Source organism: Brachionichthys hirsutus, chromosome 20, assembly GCF_040956055.1.
Source record: "Brachionichthys hirsutus isolate HB-005 chromosome 20, CSIRO-AGI_Bhir_v1, whole genome shotgun sequence".
NCBI classification, from domain to species: Eukaryota; Metazoa; Chordata; class Actinopteri; order Lophiiformes; family Brachionichthyidae; genus Brachionichthys; species Brachionichthys hirsutus.
In genome coordinates, this window is record NC_090916.1 from 10,350,762 (window position 1) to 10,368,378 (window position 17,617).

General features: G+C 48.2%; 1 protein-coding gene across 1 annotated transcript; it reads right to left on the reverse strand.

Annotated features, from left to right (window-relative positions):
- Window positions 1-4,067: 4,067 nt before the first annotated feature.
- Window positions 4,068-15,882, reverse strand: btbd9 (BTB (POZ) domain containing 9). The gene is made up of 10 exons (XM_068753922.1): window positions 15,698-15,882; window positions 11,369-11,732; window positions 10,260-10,527; window positions 9,949-10,168; window positions 9,120-9,239; window positions 8,608-8,717; window positions 8,225-8,414; window positions 6,712-6,819; window positions 6,221-6,299; window positions 4,068-4,259 (listed from the first exon to the last, which is right to left on the reverse strand). Exons 1-10 carry the CDS (start codon window positions 15,880-15,882, stop codon window positions 4,068-4,070), a joined length of 1,836 nt encoding a protein of 611 aa, XP_068610023.1.
- Window positions 15,883-17,617: the final 1,735 nt, after the last annotated feature.

The following is a 17,617-nucleotide window of genomic DNA, read 5'->3' on the forward strand; positions in this document are numbered from 1 at the left end:
AGACCTCGCTGCCATAGGGGGTGAGATGTAAAGAACAATTGTAATAAAGGCTCTTATAAAAAATCAAAAAAATCTTCCTCCTCAGTAGGACTTTTTCCCTTAGCAAAGAAGCTCTCCAAAGAATTTTGTTTCTTTTTATTAATTTTCGCGAGTTCACGGCTGTTTTTTTGCAACGTATCAAGACGCGATTGTTACGTTGGAGAACATCCGGTCGTTTTTCAAAATAAAACACCTTTTAGACGCTAATAATCGATACAACGGAAATTGTATACATTAGTTGTTCTATCTTTGCGGCCCGGTAACAAATGCCTCACGGACCGGTACCGGGCCGCGGCCCGGTGGTTGGGGACCCCTGAGCTAGAGCTCTAAACAAAGCTGCCGTTTGTGTCACCTGGCACTGACAGGTGGGTTGACTGGTTTGTTTGCTTACTGGACACTCCAACATGAAGGAAACTGTGGGATGGGGCTAGATTGGGGGGGGGGGGGGCTGCTCCATGACACAATGACAAGTCATATGACAATGTTCTACAATGATAATACCTTTAAACAGAATGGAAAATGCACAAGTAGATGAATTTCACACGAAAGCAGGAAGTAGGCACAACGAAAAACCCCAACTTCTCGGTCAGGCAAGCGTTACACGGTTTATGAACGCTGATCGGGTGACGCCAGACTCATCCGGTGCCATTTTCTGCAGCTCTAAACAGCTTAGACTGCTTTAAGGAGCGGAGAGTGACGTTTTTCCTCTGGGGTAACAGACATTTCAATGAATCACATCCGGTACGCAACACACATCCATCATTTGACGGGACGGAAAGGAAAAAAGGTCTCAAACTACTCAGAAACGGCTTGATTCGTGCTGCGGAGTCTGCAGATTCAGCTCGAGTAACGCGTTCTTAGTCTTATTGCTGATTATCTTCGGGAAGAAACTCACAAACAATCCAGATTTAAAAGGAACCTGCTGGCAGTAGATCATGTCCCAGCTCGGGTACGGAAGCTCCTGGGCTACAAACTCATCTAAAACGCGATGCAGCGCGAGTACTAATCAGTAACCGACGTTTAAGACGACGAAAGTGGGAGCATAAACTTGAAAAATAGCTGAAATGGCTCGTTTTCAAGCTAGGATGTTTATTTATTAGCCAACTTCCCAACCCCCACCCTCGGCCTGTACAGCAGAACAACAATGGGTCGGGACGGGTTTCGTTGGGATCTACGGTTCACGTCAAAATAACAACTTCCACATATGACAGAGTGTGTTCAACTCTTACCCCCAGAAGCCACAGGGACACCGCGGCGGTAGACTCGGAGGTTTGCTTCGTTCACTTGTGTCTCCCATGACTTCCAACAAAAAAAAAAAACAGCCGACGTGTTAACGCAAGGCTGGGGATGAGTCCGAGGCCTGGTCGTTCAATGGGCAAAACGACCCGACACGGAAATTTAACCAAAGAACGAAAGCACCTCCTCGTAGAAAAGGTCCAAATGAGCTGAATGCGTGACGGGACTGAGCCGCTCGCCCTCAAACCCCCGAAATTAGACGAGAAGAGCTCAGTTTGAGCAGAAACAATTCAGCAGCACTCAGAGCCATCAGCCGGACGCTCGGATGTTCGGACGGACGATAAAACGAGGGGGCGTCCCGGCGCTTCAACCGACAGCGAGCCGCTGAGAAACCTCCCGAGCCGTCCAAAACCACCGATAAAAGAAACATTTAGCGGCGTCTAGCGCGCACGACCGGAGGAGAACCGAGGAAGTGGAGCCATTGAGGAGGCCTTCCCTTATCAGTTCATGGCCACCCCTATTCACACGTCGCTGCTCGAACGTCTGCTGGGCCGGAAGCGCGTCCATCAAACCAGAAGCGTCAATGCTGCCCAAGGAAACGGAGCCGGAACTTCCGGAAGCGTCTTCTGCCCAGCCGAACGGGAACGGCCCGGAGACATTCCCGCAGCCGACCCTGCTCACTTAAAACGGGTCAGCGCGGCCTGTCTCTGCCCGCCACCTCGAGCTAACAGCTAGCACGCGATGCTATCAGCAGCATCTACACATGCCGTCCTCCGCTCTACTCCTAATCTCCGTCAGGCGTCTGTGGAGGTTTCTTTCTTCTTCAGCAGTTGTTTGATTAAACAATTGCCACTAATTTCATAATTCATTTTACAGTTTAAATTTGCAAATGTCGCCATTTAGACATCAAACACAAGAGCTAGTGTAACATTAATTCACTGGAGCATTTCAGTCCAATATTCACCTCAGTTTTATTTTTAAATTATGTTTCCATCACCTTATATGTATCAGAGATGATCTTATAGTGAATAAATATCACCACACACAATGGTCAGTGAATCAATGACTATCAGTGATTGATCTGAACCTGAATTCATTCAGGTGCAGTTCTCATCGCTTTATGGTAAACTCTGCAACTCAAACAGGCGGCTGAGTTTTCCGTCACCTCCTCTCGACCCGTTGGATTGTTTTCCTTCAAGTTGGGACCAAACAAGAATCGTTTCAGAAACAAGACAAAATGCTGCATGAGGTTCAAAATTAGGCGTTTTTAAATGTTTCACAACAATAAAACAGCTGTTTAGGCAGCATTGACACGTCAGTGTTTTTACAGGGCAACCAGAGCAATGTACGCTGATTGATCAACCACCGCTGCTGGTCTGCAGACAAGATCAATGTATTGCTCGTACCAACGAACTCTGTTTTACAGCAGTGTTTGAAGCAAGCTGATGGATGTGACCCCTCACAGCGATGAACATTGATAGAACATGTCAGATGTAATCACATTTTCAAGGGTTGGCGTTTTCAACAATAGGCAGTGAAATGCAGTTACCCAACAAAAGATCAATACTTATACACCGTATATATATTAACTAAAACTATCGGCATATTTGAATGCAGACTGGATGGGGAGTGTGTTCTCACTACCTCAACGTAGCCCTCTCTCGGCTGCCTGATTATTTCTTAAGGAAGACTTCATCCAACTAAATGCAATGGACGACACAAACAATGTTTCTCCGGTCATGATTGGGTCACCCAGATAGTCGGATATTTCAGGTTACTTCATATTAAATAAAAGGCAATGCAAAAGTGCATCATCAGGACACACTGATAGCTTAACTCTGAAACAAACTTCCAAATGAAACACACACAACAACTAAAGTCTGACAGGAAGCATTCAACTAACCTAACACACACGAGGAAAGTTACTCAATCCAGCAAGGTACTTCTGTCAGAATACGTTAGATGCAAACTTTTATTCTGTATACTTGAATAAAATAAAGTGCCAATAGCAGCTGCTCGTTGATCTACTGTATAGAAACTTTCTTCCCTGCAAGTGCAAATAGAATTTGGTCCAAGCCCCCAACATCGATTTGGGACATTCTAATTGAGTCCTCAAATCATTTGTGCTAAGATATCGAAGTGCTTAAAACACTAAGACACTAAGTTCAATCAAAATGTCTTGACAGTGACCTTTTTCTTAAGGTATGAATTTTAACTATGAAAAAGATACGACCCAGTTTGGTTTTGGGTGTGAAAGCCTTACCAAACATGTAATTAGCAAAGACATACACGGACTAAATGCAAATTGCATACAAATGCTATAGAATTTGTCATTTCCCGGCTCGATCGTTTCAAGAATTGATTTCCCAAATGTGAAAAATGTTTGACTCGTACTTTTGCTAGCCTGATGGTGTGAAAAGTGAGACATTTTCTTTAAAAAAGGAAATAGCTTGCTTAATGAGAATCTCCATCTTTCGCTAAATACTGACTCTTAAAAGTTCTAATAGCAACTCCCCGCCGGACGGCCCGGCCTTGCTGCCGTTTGGTACCACAGCGGAACCACAGTTCAGTTTGAGATTCCACTCTGTTGCTTCTTGTCAGATACAAAACGCCTCCACTGGCTTCATGTTGTGAAGGTAACAGGGGGACGGGCTGCAGACACACCGGCCTCTGACGCTGCACGGCGATGAGACGATGGCTCAAAGCAGTGCCGGTCTGCACGATAAAGGCTGTGCAGACCGGCCTCGGAGGTCGACCTTCCTCACATCTTCCAAATAAGAGAGAGAGGACTATTAATGATGGGACAGTGAGGAAGATGAGGAGGAGGAAGGCTGGGAGGGAAGCAGGCTGTGTGTGCGTGAAGGTCGCTGGGGTCGCGGCTGCTGGGTGGTGGACTCAGAATCAGAAGAGTCCAGGCCCGGGCTGCCTTCGTTAACCTCCGTGTCCAGCTGGGCCGGACACTCAAAGTGAACGCAATGGAACACCTGAAGAGAGATCGAGAATCAGAACGTTAGAACAGAGATCAACGCACATCTTCACGAGTTCAGAAAGATCCTTCCCATCCATCATCATCATCATCATCATCATCATCATCATCGAGAACCCTGCCCCGAGGCTTTCCTCTGCCCCTGAATGAAAAGGTTCGATGATGAGATCCGGTTGTAGAGTTCAGAACCTTTAGCCCGTCCATTCCATATCATCTCCCCCCCCCCATCATTTGTGGCATGAATTTCTTTTTTGGATTAATAAAGTATTCTGAATGATCAAAGGGTAGGCCAATTAGCCACCTGTGCAAAACTAAGCTAGCATATAGCATAATAGCTACGAGAGGCGAACATTTGAACCGAATGTCGACCGAAACGCAGATGTATCGTACAACCAAGTCATTGAACGCTTAAAACGAATGATTCATTACAGGCGCCATGAGCGGTCTTTGATTCCATTAAATTGTGTCAGAGCTCGATTCCAAGTCGCGGTTTGTTCAAAGATGGTGGAACAAGTCGGACATGGAATGGACTCTGATGGGAATCTTTGGGCAGCGCCTGCATTTTCAGACCCAAACTATCACCATGCGAGTGAGGATGATCCACCTTGTGGCCGGTGAGGCTGTTCTTTCAGTTTTGAGTCACATTAACCCCTCGCTGACGCTGGCCCGGGTCCACCCAGGATAAACTGATAGAAACGTTTTCAGTCTCAGATCTGACATCACCCAAGATGCAAAGACATCGGTAACAATTGATATTATCCCTGTATTCCTCTCAACCTTTACTGATATTTAAACGGCCATTGTATAACCGCACTAAGCATAACAAAGTAATCCGTTTAGTTTGGAGAAAATAAATGACTGTAAAACAAAGTCTGAACTTTGTCATCTTGAAATCCGTTTTAGTTACTTTCTAAAGGAGACATATTATACAGTTTCTCCACAAGTTAACGCAGTTCCCAGACACTTAAATGAGACATTTCTGTCTCAAGCAGATGCTGCAGGACAGCGTCCCTCATTTCTGTCTCACACAGATGCTGCAGGACAGCGTCCCTCATTTCTGTCTCAAACAGATGCTGCAGAACAGCGTCCCTCATTTCTGTCTCACACAGATGCTGCAGGACAGCGTCCCTCATTTCTGTCTCACACAGATGCTGCAGGACAGCGTCCCTCATTTCTGTCTCAAACAGATGCTGCAGGACAGCGTCCCTCTTTTCTGTCTCAAGCAGATGCTGCAGGACAGCGTCCCTCATTTCTGTCTCAAACAGATGCTGCAGGACAGCGTCCCTCATTTCTGTCTCAAACAGATGCTGCAGGACAGCGTCCCTCATTTCTGTCTCAAACAGATGCTGCAGGACAGCGTCCCTCATTTCTGTCTCAAACAGATGCTGCAGGACAGCGTCCCTCATTTCTGTCTCACACAGATGCTGCAGGACAGCGTCCCTCATTTCTGTCTCACACAGATGCTGCAGGACAGCGTCCCTCATTTCTGTCTCACACAGATGCTGCAGGACAGCGTCCCTCTTTTGGGACGCTACCGGGATTCAACTGTTTGAACCGGCGACATCGACCAAAATGAGCGTTCAGTGCGTCTCGTGGAGACAGACATGACGCTCTTCTCTCTCGTGCCGTGTAAAGCGTGGGGGACTCTTGCACGAGCCACAGGTCGAGCGTGGACGTGCGGAGCGCAGACACAAGGAGAGTGCGCGCACGTCTTGCGAACGTCCCGCCCACTGTGACGTCACCCAGACCCGAACCAATGCTTGATTACAGAGCTACGCGGGATCGACTGGATGGTTTCATTTAGCAGGTTTTGGCTTTGGTAATGACCCGGAACCACCAAAATAGGAGAGTCTAAACATGAGAAGTGTTATTTTGTTCATAATATGTCCCCTTTAATGTGCTATCGTGTTACATGTGGATTTAAGAAGATCAACCTGCAGTTCGAACACAGTGCTTCACCTCATTAGCAGTGTTGTGAGTCCCAACGATCCGGATGAAAGAGGCAGGCTGCTTATCAAAAACCAGCGTCTGCCATGATCTGGAAGAGAAGAGAAGAGAAGAGAAGAGAAGCATCAAAAGCCGGACGTGACCACCTTGCTTCTGTTGATCCTGCGTTTCTGGCTTGATTCTTGGTCACTGTTCTCGTCTTTCTTCCTTCAGGCCATTTCATTCCGTGTGTGGAACATATCTCAGTGTTCCCTTCCACGCAGAGAGGCTTTCAACAACGTGTGCTGAAGCTCCTCTGTTGCTAAATGAAATATGATCCGCCGATGCCAGACACGCGTTCGTCCTCGGGGAGACGTCGTCGTGTTCTGTACGACCGGCAATCATTTCCACAAATACATTACTAATATAATTTCAAAATGGTGTCTTTCAGCACGTCATAGGTTCGACGTCCGTCCGACCACCATTACAAGCATTCAGGCCGGAGGAAGAAGCGGAAGCCTCACCGGCACGCCACTCTGGTGCGGTCGACCACCTTCGTCCATTGCTGCTGGTTGGCGGAGACTTCGATGTAGTAACTGTAGGAGCGCTCATCGCAGTCCCAGAGCAGCAGCCTGAACAGAGCAGGGAGGAGGCACACCTTATTCTGTCTGCAGGATGACTGTTGACTGTTGTGTTCCTGTTGTGTTCCTGTTGTGTTCCTGTTGTGTTCCTGTTGTGTCCCTGTTGCGTTCCTGTTGCGTTCCTGTTGCGTTCCTGTTGCGTTCCTGTTGCGTTCCTGCTGCGTCCCTGTTGCGTCCCTGTTGCGTTCCTGTTGCGTTCCTGTTGCGTTCCTGTTGCGTTCCTGTTGTGTCCCTGTTGCGTTCCTGTTGCGTTCCTGTTGCGTCCCTGTTGTGTTCCTGTTGTGTTCCTGTTGCGTTCCTGTTGCGTTCCTGTTGCGTTCCTGTTGCGTTCCTGTTGCGTTCCTGTTGCGTTCCTGCTGCGTCCCTGTTGCGTCCCTGTTGCGTTCCTGTTGCGTTCCTGTTGCGTTCCTGTTGTGTCCCTGCTGTGTCCCTGCTGTGTCCCTGTTGTGTCCCTGTTGTGTCCCTCTTGCGTTCCTGTTGCGTTCCTGTTGTGTCCCTGTTGTGTTCCTGTTGTGTTCCTGTTGTGTCCCTGTTGTGTCCCTGTTGTGTCCCTGTTGTGTCCCTCTTGCGTTCCTGTTGCGTTCCTGTTGTGTCCCTGTTGTGTTCCTGTTGTGTCCCTGTTGTGTTCCTGTTGTGTTCCTGTTGCGTTCCTGTTGCGTTCCTGTTGCGTTCCTGTTGTGTTCCTGTTGCGTTCCTGTTGCGTTCCTGCTGCGTCCCTGCTGTGTCCCTGTTGCGTTCCTGTTGTGTCCCTGTTGTGTTCCTGTTGTGTTCCTGTTGCGTTCCTGTTGTGTTCCTGTTGTGTTCCTGTTGCGTCCCTGCTGCGTCCCTGTTGCGTTCCTGTTGCGTTCCTGCTGCGTCCCTGCTGTGTCCCTGTTGCGTTCCTGTTGTGTCCCTGTTGTGTTCCTGTTGTGTTCCTGTTGTGTCCCTGTTGTGTTCCTGTTGTGTTCCTGTTGCGTTCCTGTTGTGTTCCTGTTGTGTTCCTGTTGCGTCCCTGCTGCGTCCCTGCTGTGTCCCTGTTGCGTTCCTGTTGTGTTCCTGTTGTGTTCCTGTTGCGTCCCTGCTGCGTCCCTGTTGTGTTCCTGTTGCGTCCCTGTTGCGTTCCTGTTGTGTCCCTGTTGTGTTCCTGTTGTGTTCCTGTTGCGTTCCTGTTGTGTTCCTGTTGCGTCCCTGCTGCGTTCCTGTTGCGTTCCTGTTGTGTTCCTGTTGTGTCCCTGTTGCGTCCCTGTTGCGTTCCTGTTGCGTTCCTGTTGTGTCCCTGTTGTGTCCCTGTTGTGTCCCTGTTGTGTCCCTGTTGTGTTCCTGTTGTGTTCCTGTTGTGTCCCTGTTGTGTTCCTGTTGTGTTCCTGTTGTGTTCCTGTTGTGTTCCTGTTGTGTTCCTGTTGTGTTCCTGTTGTACCTCAAGGAGCTGATGGAGTAGGGCTGAGCCAGCTGGATCACAATCGCTCCCGAGCCCAGCTGATGGCAGGTGTAACCAGAGTCCCAGTCGTAGTTGCGCGTGTCGCCGTTGAGCAAGGCATTTCTGCTACGGCTCACCCCCTCAATGACGCTGGCACATGATGCAATGGTCGCAACGTTCTCACTGGGAACTGGCGACATGAGACGAAGGGTTAATGAGCCGTTCAGCTACGACCTGCCCCCGTGTGAACGCAGGGCATCAGATGAATCCCTGCCTCACAGGTTAGCCTATCATATCAGAGGGCAAGTCCATGCACCGCAAACACTTCAGACACTTCAGACACACGGGACAGACGTTGTCCAGTGTCCCTTTCTGCAACTTACCCAGAAGCCCATTCTCCAACGTAAAGGAGCGGTTGGTGAACATACACTCAAAAGCCACTAGGTGGAAGACCTTGTTGACGGTGTTGTGCGTTCCCACAATGCGAACATACCTAAGACGAGAGGTACGATGCGAGTGAATGGGGAAACTCAACCCCCCCCTCCCCCCCCCCAGCCTATGCAAAGTACAGCAAAGGGCTGTGCGATAAGCAAAGGTGAACTCCTGTTCTAAAACTTAAGGACAACAGTGAATTAAAACAGGTAAATAATAAATAAAGGGACACGGTTGGATGTCACCAACAACAAATGTACACCGTTAAAAGTGAAATGTATTTGTTAGAGTGCTGCTCCTCGTATTTAGCGAATAAGCAGCCCGTTACTGCAAAGCTCTTCTGTCTGCAACTCGGAAGCAACCGAAATGTTTGGCTTCTGTCCGAAGTCGCGCAGACATCAGCATCACGTGCGCCCCCGTGTGGAGGTCCACAAAATGTTTCCCCTCAAGGGCAAGAACTTACCTGCAAACTCGCGGTGTGAAGTACAGATTCTGCCAAGAGCGGCACAGATACTTGGAATGATCCGCAACACGCACCCAGTCCAGTTCATCCATCGATACCTCAACGTAGTAGGAGTAGGACCTAACAGAACCAAAGACGGCATGGATGATCAGTAGTTAGCTGCCATTGTACTACGAAGTCAGTATAATGAAACGCATTAAAAAGAAAAAAAGAATTCCTAAACCAGAGAAAGGGATTTCTGTCCAACCAATGCGGCGCTCATTTACCCAGTTCCCATGTCTGAGGAACAAATGCACTTGTGCCATTCAGTGCACCCAGTGGAGGGGGGGGGGGGGGGTCCCAAAGGGACATCGTGCATGGTCGGTCCATTGCTGTCTTGAGGAGCAGGAAGTGATTGCTTCATTAACAAAACGCCTGGTCTTAAGTCAACGCTTCTTAAACGTGGTGCACTTATAGCTCACACCAATACGGACATTTCTCTTCACCTCTGCTGGTCAACGTCTACGTGGACCTGGACTGTGTGCGACAACGTTTGTAGGGGCAGAGACACACTACACACACTACACAACACTATACCCCCTCGGGGTGTTGGGACAGAATAAGTGGAAATAAGCTGCTGTGCGTTGTGCTTAAACATCAGAGGGTGGAGATGCACGAATAGTTTGCATCCCATCCACCACGAATCACAATGAATGCCGCTGACAACCTGCAGATTCAGACACCACACTCGGTTTAGAACGTCCACAGCGCTCCTGCTCATGACTATCAATCATCTGCATTCTACAGAAAATGGGTCAAACACATGTGATGAACTGTGACTCCGTCTCACCGGCTGTCTCGATCCCACAGCAGCAGGCGGGCGTGGTTGATAATGGACGCCTGGCCGAGTTTGACCTGAATGCCGGCCCGGCCATCCTCCTCAATAGGATGTCTGGAGAAGCCGTGGTCCAGGTCGTAGTTCTGGGTGTCGCCGTCCAGCAGCGCAGATTTAAGCTCCCCCTTCACCACCTGAGCGCCGTACTTCATGGTGGCAATGTTCTCCTCGGGGACTGAAAGACACAGAGCAACGTACGCACAGGACTCGAGTATCCCGTTTAAGATTTGATGCTTGGAGGTGGCGAGCAGGAAGGGCTCACTGACCGAGCATGCCCCGGTAGTTGAGCTCCATGTCGCGGCTCTCGGAGCGAGTCTTGATGGCGTCCAGCAGGTCGTCGGGGCTCAGTAAGCCGGACGGTCGCACCACATTCAGCATCTCCGCCAGCGTCATGAGAGGAAGCCGCACCGCCGACATCACCTCCTGCTTGTCGTTCCCGTCCACGTGCTGCCGGCACCACCGACACAAGGCCTGGAAGATTTCCTTCTCGCTGGCAGCAAACGAGTCTCGTCTGACGATGGTCAGCAGAGCGCTCTGCAAAAACAAGCGCTCGCTTCGTCACGGCCCATTTAACGCCCCTTAGATACGGGGAGACGCTTCCCCACGTTCCACACCGGTTAAACACGCTTTATCAATCCAGGCCATAATGAGCAGACAGCGAACCACGTCACTGTTCCAGCTGCAACCAGGAAGCGATTCATTGTTCCAGCTGCAACCAGGAAGCGATTCATTGTTCCAGCTGTAACCAGGATCGATTCATTGTTCCAGCTGTAACCAGGAAGCGATTCCTTATTTCAGCTGTAACCAGGAAGCGATTCATTGTTCCAGCTGTAACCAGGAAGTGATGGGATTTCACGCCACCGGCGACCCGACGGAGACCCACTGAGGGTTGAAAGCTGTTGGTGTTTCCCTCATCTTGAGACAGAGGGTTTGTTTTTTTGCATTGATAAATAAAAGCTAAATCCTTGACGCACTGAGGTAAGATGAGATTTCTTTTTTCTACATGGAACCTTTAAAGCACATTTTATATCCAACTGGAGTTGTACAGTTTCAGATCCATGAGCACCCAGTAAGTCTCATTGTTACTTTTGCACATCCAGCCGTTCTATTTGCCACCTAACTTAATAGTAGTGACAAAGCTTTATTTTGTCTTTCTAATTTAACCGAGACGTGATTTCGATCACGACTCTGCCGCTCCCAGAAGGAGCCCCTCTGCGTCTAGATTTCACAGTATCTGTATCTGACCTTTGTGTCACACCAAAGCCACAAAATATCACATATCAGTGTGGAGCACATCAAGAATGAAGCATAAGAAGTGTAAGAAAGAAATGCAATCTCGATTACAAGTTCCTTCTGGAACCATGCAAACGTTCACCTTGGAAAGCATGAGGAAGCCGTCAGAATTCAACACTTGAGGTCCGTGTCGGTCCATAAAGGCACAGCAGGCTGCACTGAGTGCACTCAGAGAGTACAGACTGGCCACATCAAAAACCAGGCAAGCATTGTTGGTGTGTAGGATGGTGCGGAGGAAGTCAGAAGTGGAGTCCTCCAGCGGCTGGAGGCCATAGCGGTGAGCCAGTCCCAGAAACTCGAGGAGCACCTCTTCCCGAGCTGAGCTGAGGCTGGCTCTACCTGTGTACAGGTAGTGGAGCAGCATTGAGAAGGCTTCAGCCCTCGTCTCCTCGAGACACACCTCCGCCTGCGGATGAGACTCTTTCATTCCACCATATAACAGGGCCCTGAGATGCAAAGAGAAAACAACAGACTTCAATGTTCAAATATGGCTTCCAGTTGCATTAAAGGGGACACGTTATGAGAAAATCACTTTTCCCGTGTTTCTACACTCATATTCGTGGTTTGGGGTCATCACCAACCCAAAAACTGCCAAATTAAACCATCCAGTCAATCCTGTGCAGTGTGAGTAGTTCTGTAATCAAGTATTGAAACCCGTCTTGCAGCATTTTCTCCCCCACCCCTTGTGACATCACAAGGGGGGACCTTTCATAAGATGTGCGTGCACGTCCGTCCTTTGCGGCCACTAGAGAGAAGCGCTGCTGTTCTGTTGGCTGCACTGAACAACACAGATGTCTACTCCGGCTACCAGCATCAGAGGACAGAAGAGCAGAGGATAAAGGTTATTGTTGGTGGTCATGTTCCCGCGAAAACGGACCAAAATGTTTTAGTGTGTGAAACACTTGGAGCCTGACTGCTTTAAGAACCTCGGACAATATAACGCTGGACGAGCTAAGAAACTTCATCTCCAACAAGCAGCTGCCCAGGACGGAAGTGGAGCAAAGGTGAGTACCGTATTTTCACAACAATTAGACGCACGTAAAAGTCTTAAATTATCTTCAAAATGTGCCGAACGCCCTATCGTCCGCGCGCCCTATGTTTTGTTGTAAGGCAGACTCAGTCGGGCGCCTCGCGGAGTGATACGCACCGATGCTGTCCTTCACCATAGTATTATGGCGTGCTGACAAAGCGGAGTTCCAACTCAAGGCTGTCGGTCCCGCAGCAGAACACGGGAATAGAGCAGCGGCGAGAGAATCCAGCGTTAATGAATCAATGGAGGAAGAGGAGGAAGCAAGAAGAAGACCTGCAGCAACTCGGCTCCTGTGATCTGCGACTCCGTGCGCGCCGATCTTAACCAGAGTGAAGCTAGCTAACGAGCTAACTAGCAAACTAGTTTATCAGCGTCATCCCCGGTGGATTAACCAAAGAACTCCAACCGTTCAACGTTAAACTGCGAGCTGCGTGGGAGCGCTGGACGACAGAAGGAGACCACAGTTCCACTCAGAGTGGAAGGCAGCGCAGCGCCACCGTTTGTGACTGGAGTGTAGATGCTAGGGCTAACTGTCTGCTAGCATTGTTGTTCGCTTCATTTCCGAGGCGCCGCACGGCACGGCACGGAAAGACTCCGACAGTGAAGAAAGAGGCCGGCATGTTTGACGGAGATCTAGCGCAGCGGTTCGACACAGAAACAGAGGATGAGGACTTTGATGGGTTTGATTAATGACGATTAAAAAAAGCTGAGTACCAAACCCTGTTTTGCTCAGGCTCTATTTTGCGCACCTATCATGCCGGCGCCTTTTGAGCCAGGGCGCCCTCTGTGCGTTTAAAATACAGATACTGTTAACGAGACAGCGCCTCATCACCAGGTGCGTCATAAGGTCGTGAAAATACGGTACTTTAATGTTATTTGTACTTTCGGGTCTTGAGGCTGGTTAGCTGTGACTAACTAGCTGTTATAACTTACTTGCTAGCTGTGTAATAAACATGTTTATGATGTCCTGTATCACCGACCCCCCCCCCCCCCCCCCCGTTATTTTTCCGTCGTTCACTGATAATTGATGAAGCTATTTAGCTGTCAGACTACAGACTTTAGAGAGCTTCCAAACATGTTTATCAGTTGTTGAGAATCACATTCCACACACACACACAGCAAAATACACACAAATGTACTGTGTGTATGTGTGTAGGGACAGTATGTGTACGCCAGAGATGGCCAAACTAAGGCCCGGGGGCCATATACGGCCCGTTAGGCTTTATAATACGGCCCGCCGAAGTTGTCCAAATAATATCATTAAATAAAATTTTATTATAAACCTCATTCATTTTACCTTTTTCCCTGTAATGCTGCCTGTAAAAGGCCAAATCCTTTCATGTAATGTGTTTTACATGTCATTTATATTAGTTCACACAAATACTCCATCCATCTGTTCCTGGCCCCGCCCCCTCTGTCAAATTTTAGAACCCATTGTGGCCCGCGAGTAAAAAAAGTTTGCCCACCCCTGGTACAAGCTCTACCTGTGGCTCCTGCACGAGTCAAAGAGGAACAACAGAGTGGATAAAGTTTAGATTTGGTGGAATGTTCCGGCAAAAATATTTTAGTGTGTCACAAAAAGGTCCCTCACCGGTTACCATGGTAGCGTGCAGCTGGGTGAGGGCCCGCTATGAATTCAAGCATCTGTTTGAGACAGACATGAGGGACGCTGTTCTGCAGCATCTGTTTGAGACAGAAACGAGGGACGCTGTCCTGCAGCATCTGTTTGAGACAGAAATGAGGGACGCTGTCCTGCAGCATCTGTTTGAGACAGAAAAGAGGGACGCTGTCCTGCAGCATCTGTTTGAGACAGAAATGAGGGACGCTGTCCTGCAGCATCTGCTTGAGACAGAAATGAGGGACGCTGTCCTGCAGCATCTGTTTGAGACAGAAATGAGGGACGCTGTCCTGCAGCATCTGTTTGAGACAGAAATGAGGGACGCTGTCCTGCAGCATCTGCTTGAGACAGAAATGAGGGACGCTGTCCTGCAGCATCTGCTTGAGACAGAAATGAGGGACGCTGTCCTGCAGCATCTGCTTGAGACAGAACTGAGGGACGCTGTCCTGCAGCATCTGTTAGAGACAGAAATGAGGGACGCTGTCCTGCAGCATCTGTTTGAGACAGAAATGAGGGACGCTGTCCTGCAGCATCTGTTTGAGACAGAAATGAGGGACGCTGTCCTGCAGCATCTGCTTGAGACAGAAATGAGGGACGCTGTCCTGCAGCATCTGCTTGAGACAGAACTGAGGGACGCTGTCCTGCAGCATCTGTTAGAGACAGAAATGAGGGACGCTGTCCTGCAGCATCTGCTTGAGACAGAACTGAGGGACGCTGTCCTGCAGCATCTGTTAGAGACAGAAATGAGGGACGCTGTCCTGCAGCATCTGCTTGAGACAGAAATGAGGGACGCTGTCCTGCAGCATCTGCTTGAGACAGAAATGAGGGACGCTGTCCTGCAGCATCTGCTTGAGACAGAACTGAGGGACGCTGTCCTGCAGCATCTGCTTGAGACAGAAATGAGGGACGCTGTCCTGCAGCATCTGCTTGAGACAGAACTGAGGGACGCTGTCCTGCAGCATCTGTTAGAGACAGAAATGAGGGACGCTGTCCTGCAGCATCTGCTTGAGACAGAAATGAGGGACGCTGTCCTGCAGCATCTGCTTGAGACAGAAATGAGGGACGCTGTCCTGCAGCATCTGTTTGAGACAGAAACGAGGGACGCTGTCCTGCAGCATCTGTTTGAGACAGAAATGAGGGACGCTGTCCTGCAGCATCTGTTTGAGACAGACATGAGGGACGCTGTCCTGCAGCATCTGTTTGAGACAGACATGAGGGACGCTGTCCTGCAGCATCTGTTTAAGACAGAAATGAGGGACGCTGTCCTGCAGCATCTGTTTGAGACAGAAACGAGGGACGCTGTCCTGCAGCATCTGTTTGAGACAGAAATGAGGGACGCTGTCCTGCAGCATCTCTTTGCTATTTGGACCAAATACTGTCACAGATATTTCACATCAGTGTTTGGGAACTGAGTTAACTTGTAGAAAAAGGGTAGAATATGTCCCCTTTAAGTTTTCTAACATTCTCCACAGCAGATCAATAATTCACACTCTGCAGTGTTTGTTAGAGTTGACATATTCTGGGACCCAGAGGACATGCTAGCGGGCGGGCTGGGTCCCAGGATGTGTGAGTAATTACATTTTAGGTCAGTTATGAGCAACACGTCAGAACAAAATGCAACCAATCATAACGTCATCATTCTGCGCCGTCTGCAGTTTAATAATCTGACAAACAAAAAGACACGCAGCTCGAAGATCAGCGGACGATCCGGACTGAGCAGCTCCAAACCCGAACCCGAACCCGAACCCGAACAACCGGTTTACCTGAAGTAGTGACAGCGAGCGGCCAGGATGATCCGGTGAGCCGGGAACCGCTTCCCCTCCACGATGAAGGTGACGTCGCTGTAGTCCTCACCCAGCACCAAGGCCCCCAGCTGCTCCGACAGGAGGTGGACGTGGTCGATCTCCGACACGGACGCCAGCGGGCGGAGAGGGTGGCTGTTGCTCATGGTGGACGAGCAGCGCAGACAGCAGCGAGGCTCCGCACGGCTAGCTTAAAGCTGGGGCTCCGCACGGCTAGCTTAAAGCTGGGGCTCCGCACGGCTAGCTTAAAGCTGGATGCTAAGCCTTTAGCCAAGATAACGCTTCACTACACAGCTCAATGTTTCCATTGCTCCGTTCTTTATACCTCCGTAACAGAAGCGTGTTGCAGGCTAACTAGCAGGCTAACTAGCAGGCTACCTAGCAGGCTACCTAGCAGGCTAACTAGCAGGCTAACTAGCGGAGCTACCAGGTTCATTCTGCTCCGTTAACTCACCGACCAGCTCGCGCTCGTTTATATCTCTGAACAAGGAGGGAAATTCAGCAGCAAATCCCAAATCCTTCCATCTTCGTAGCAGAAGCCCATCCGGGGTCATTGGAGATACACTTCCGGTTCGAGCGTTGTTATTTTTATTTTTTCAGAATAAAGGTCTCTGTGACGGCAGGTCGGATCCTGAATGACCCAGAATGGCTGAAGTCGGTCTGAATTCAAACGTCTTATCTTCTGTCTTCTTCTAGCAGGGCGGTGTCATTGTCCTCATTTCACCCGAAAGCTAATAATGAAATTACCGGTAGTTTAGTTTAGTTTATTAATTTGCTTTGAACACTCACAGGACAAAAATCAAAAATACTTTTCAAAATAAACACAAGTACAACAGTTCTGCTCAAAAAGGAGTTGGAAGAAGTAAAAAAAACTTGTTAAATCCCACCCGTTACCCTCACAAAATTATGCAAAATAACATTACCAGGTTATAAGTAGTTAAGACATTTGTTTGTGTGCATATTTATGCTTATTGTCAACTTCAGACGCTCACTGAAGCGGCCGCGTTCGCCCTCCTGTGGCTGTTTCTGGAATAACACCAGAAATGTTCCAAACATTTGAAATCGAAATATCGCGTTGTTTTAGTGAACAACTTTGTTTTGAATTGTTTTATATTCACACGTTTTTATCTCCTCACACGTTATTCCACAGTCTTACACCAAAATAAGAAATGCAAAATATTTTCCTATTTGTTCTAATTTGTCGGATTTTAAAGTTATATTGACCCCTCCTTGGAATGAACGGATTGCTTTTTATTGTCATTGTCATTGTCATCACAGTACAAGTACTCTGATCCCCCATCTCTATTTTAAAATATTTCTTGTATATTCGGTGGCAACATGTTTTTACTAGCCTTATACATAATTTGATCTGTTAAAAGTTCCACAATATCAGGATTTCTTTACAAATTGGATTGAATAAAGAGGGGATGTGTATGTTCCTGATGCCAACTTTATGAATTATTCACATTGCCCGTTTTTGGAGTATTATAAGTGGATTTAAGGTGGTGCTATAATTATTTCCCCAAATCGCTGCACAGTAGCTGAAATAGGGTAAGATCATGGAACAGTAAAATATGCGGAGTGATTTATATTCCAGGACCGGTTTTGCTTTACTTTAATTGAAATGCTTCTTGATATTTTGCTTTATATGTATTTTATGTGCAGTTTCCAATGAATTTTGTCATCTACTCATGAATGCTTTGTATTTCCATTCCATCTGTTAGTAACTTTACCCTTTTATTAAATCTATAATTTCCAAATAACATAAATTTTGTCTTTTCTAAATTTAAAGCAAAATTATTCATATCAAGCCATCGTTTTATTTCAATCATTTCATTTCATTTGTGATCTCAACTCAAAGTTCCTCTATTATTTCCCCAG

Coding starts and splice junctions, on each gene's coding strand:
- btbd9 (XM_068753922.1), bottom strand. CDS start 15,882: ATGAGCAACAGCCACCCTCTCCGCCCGCTGGCGTCCGTGTCGGAGATC. Junction 9,240..9,948: donor CTGTGGGATCGAGACAGCCG/GTGAGACGGAGT, acceptor TGGTTCTGTTAG/GTCCTACTCCTACTACGTTG. Junction 4,260..6,220: donor CTCACAACACTGCTAATGAG/GTGAAGCACTGT, acceptor ATCTCTCTTCAG/GTGTTCCATTGCGTTCACTT.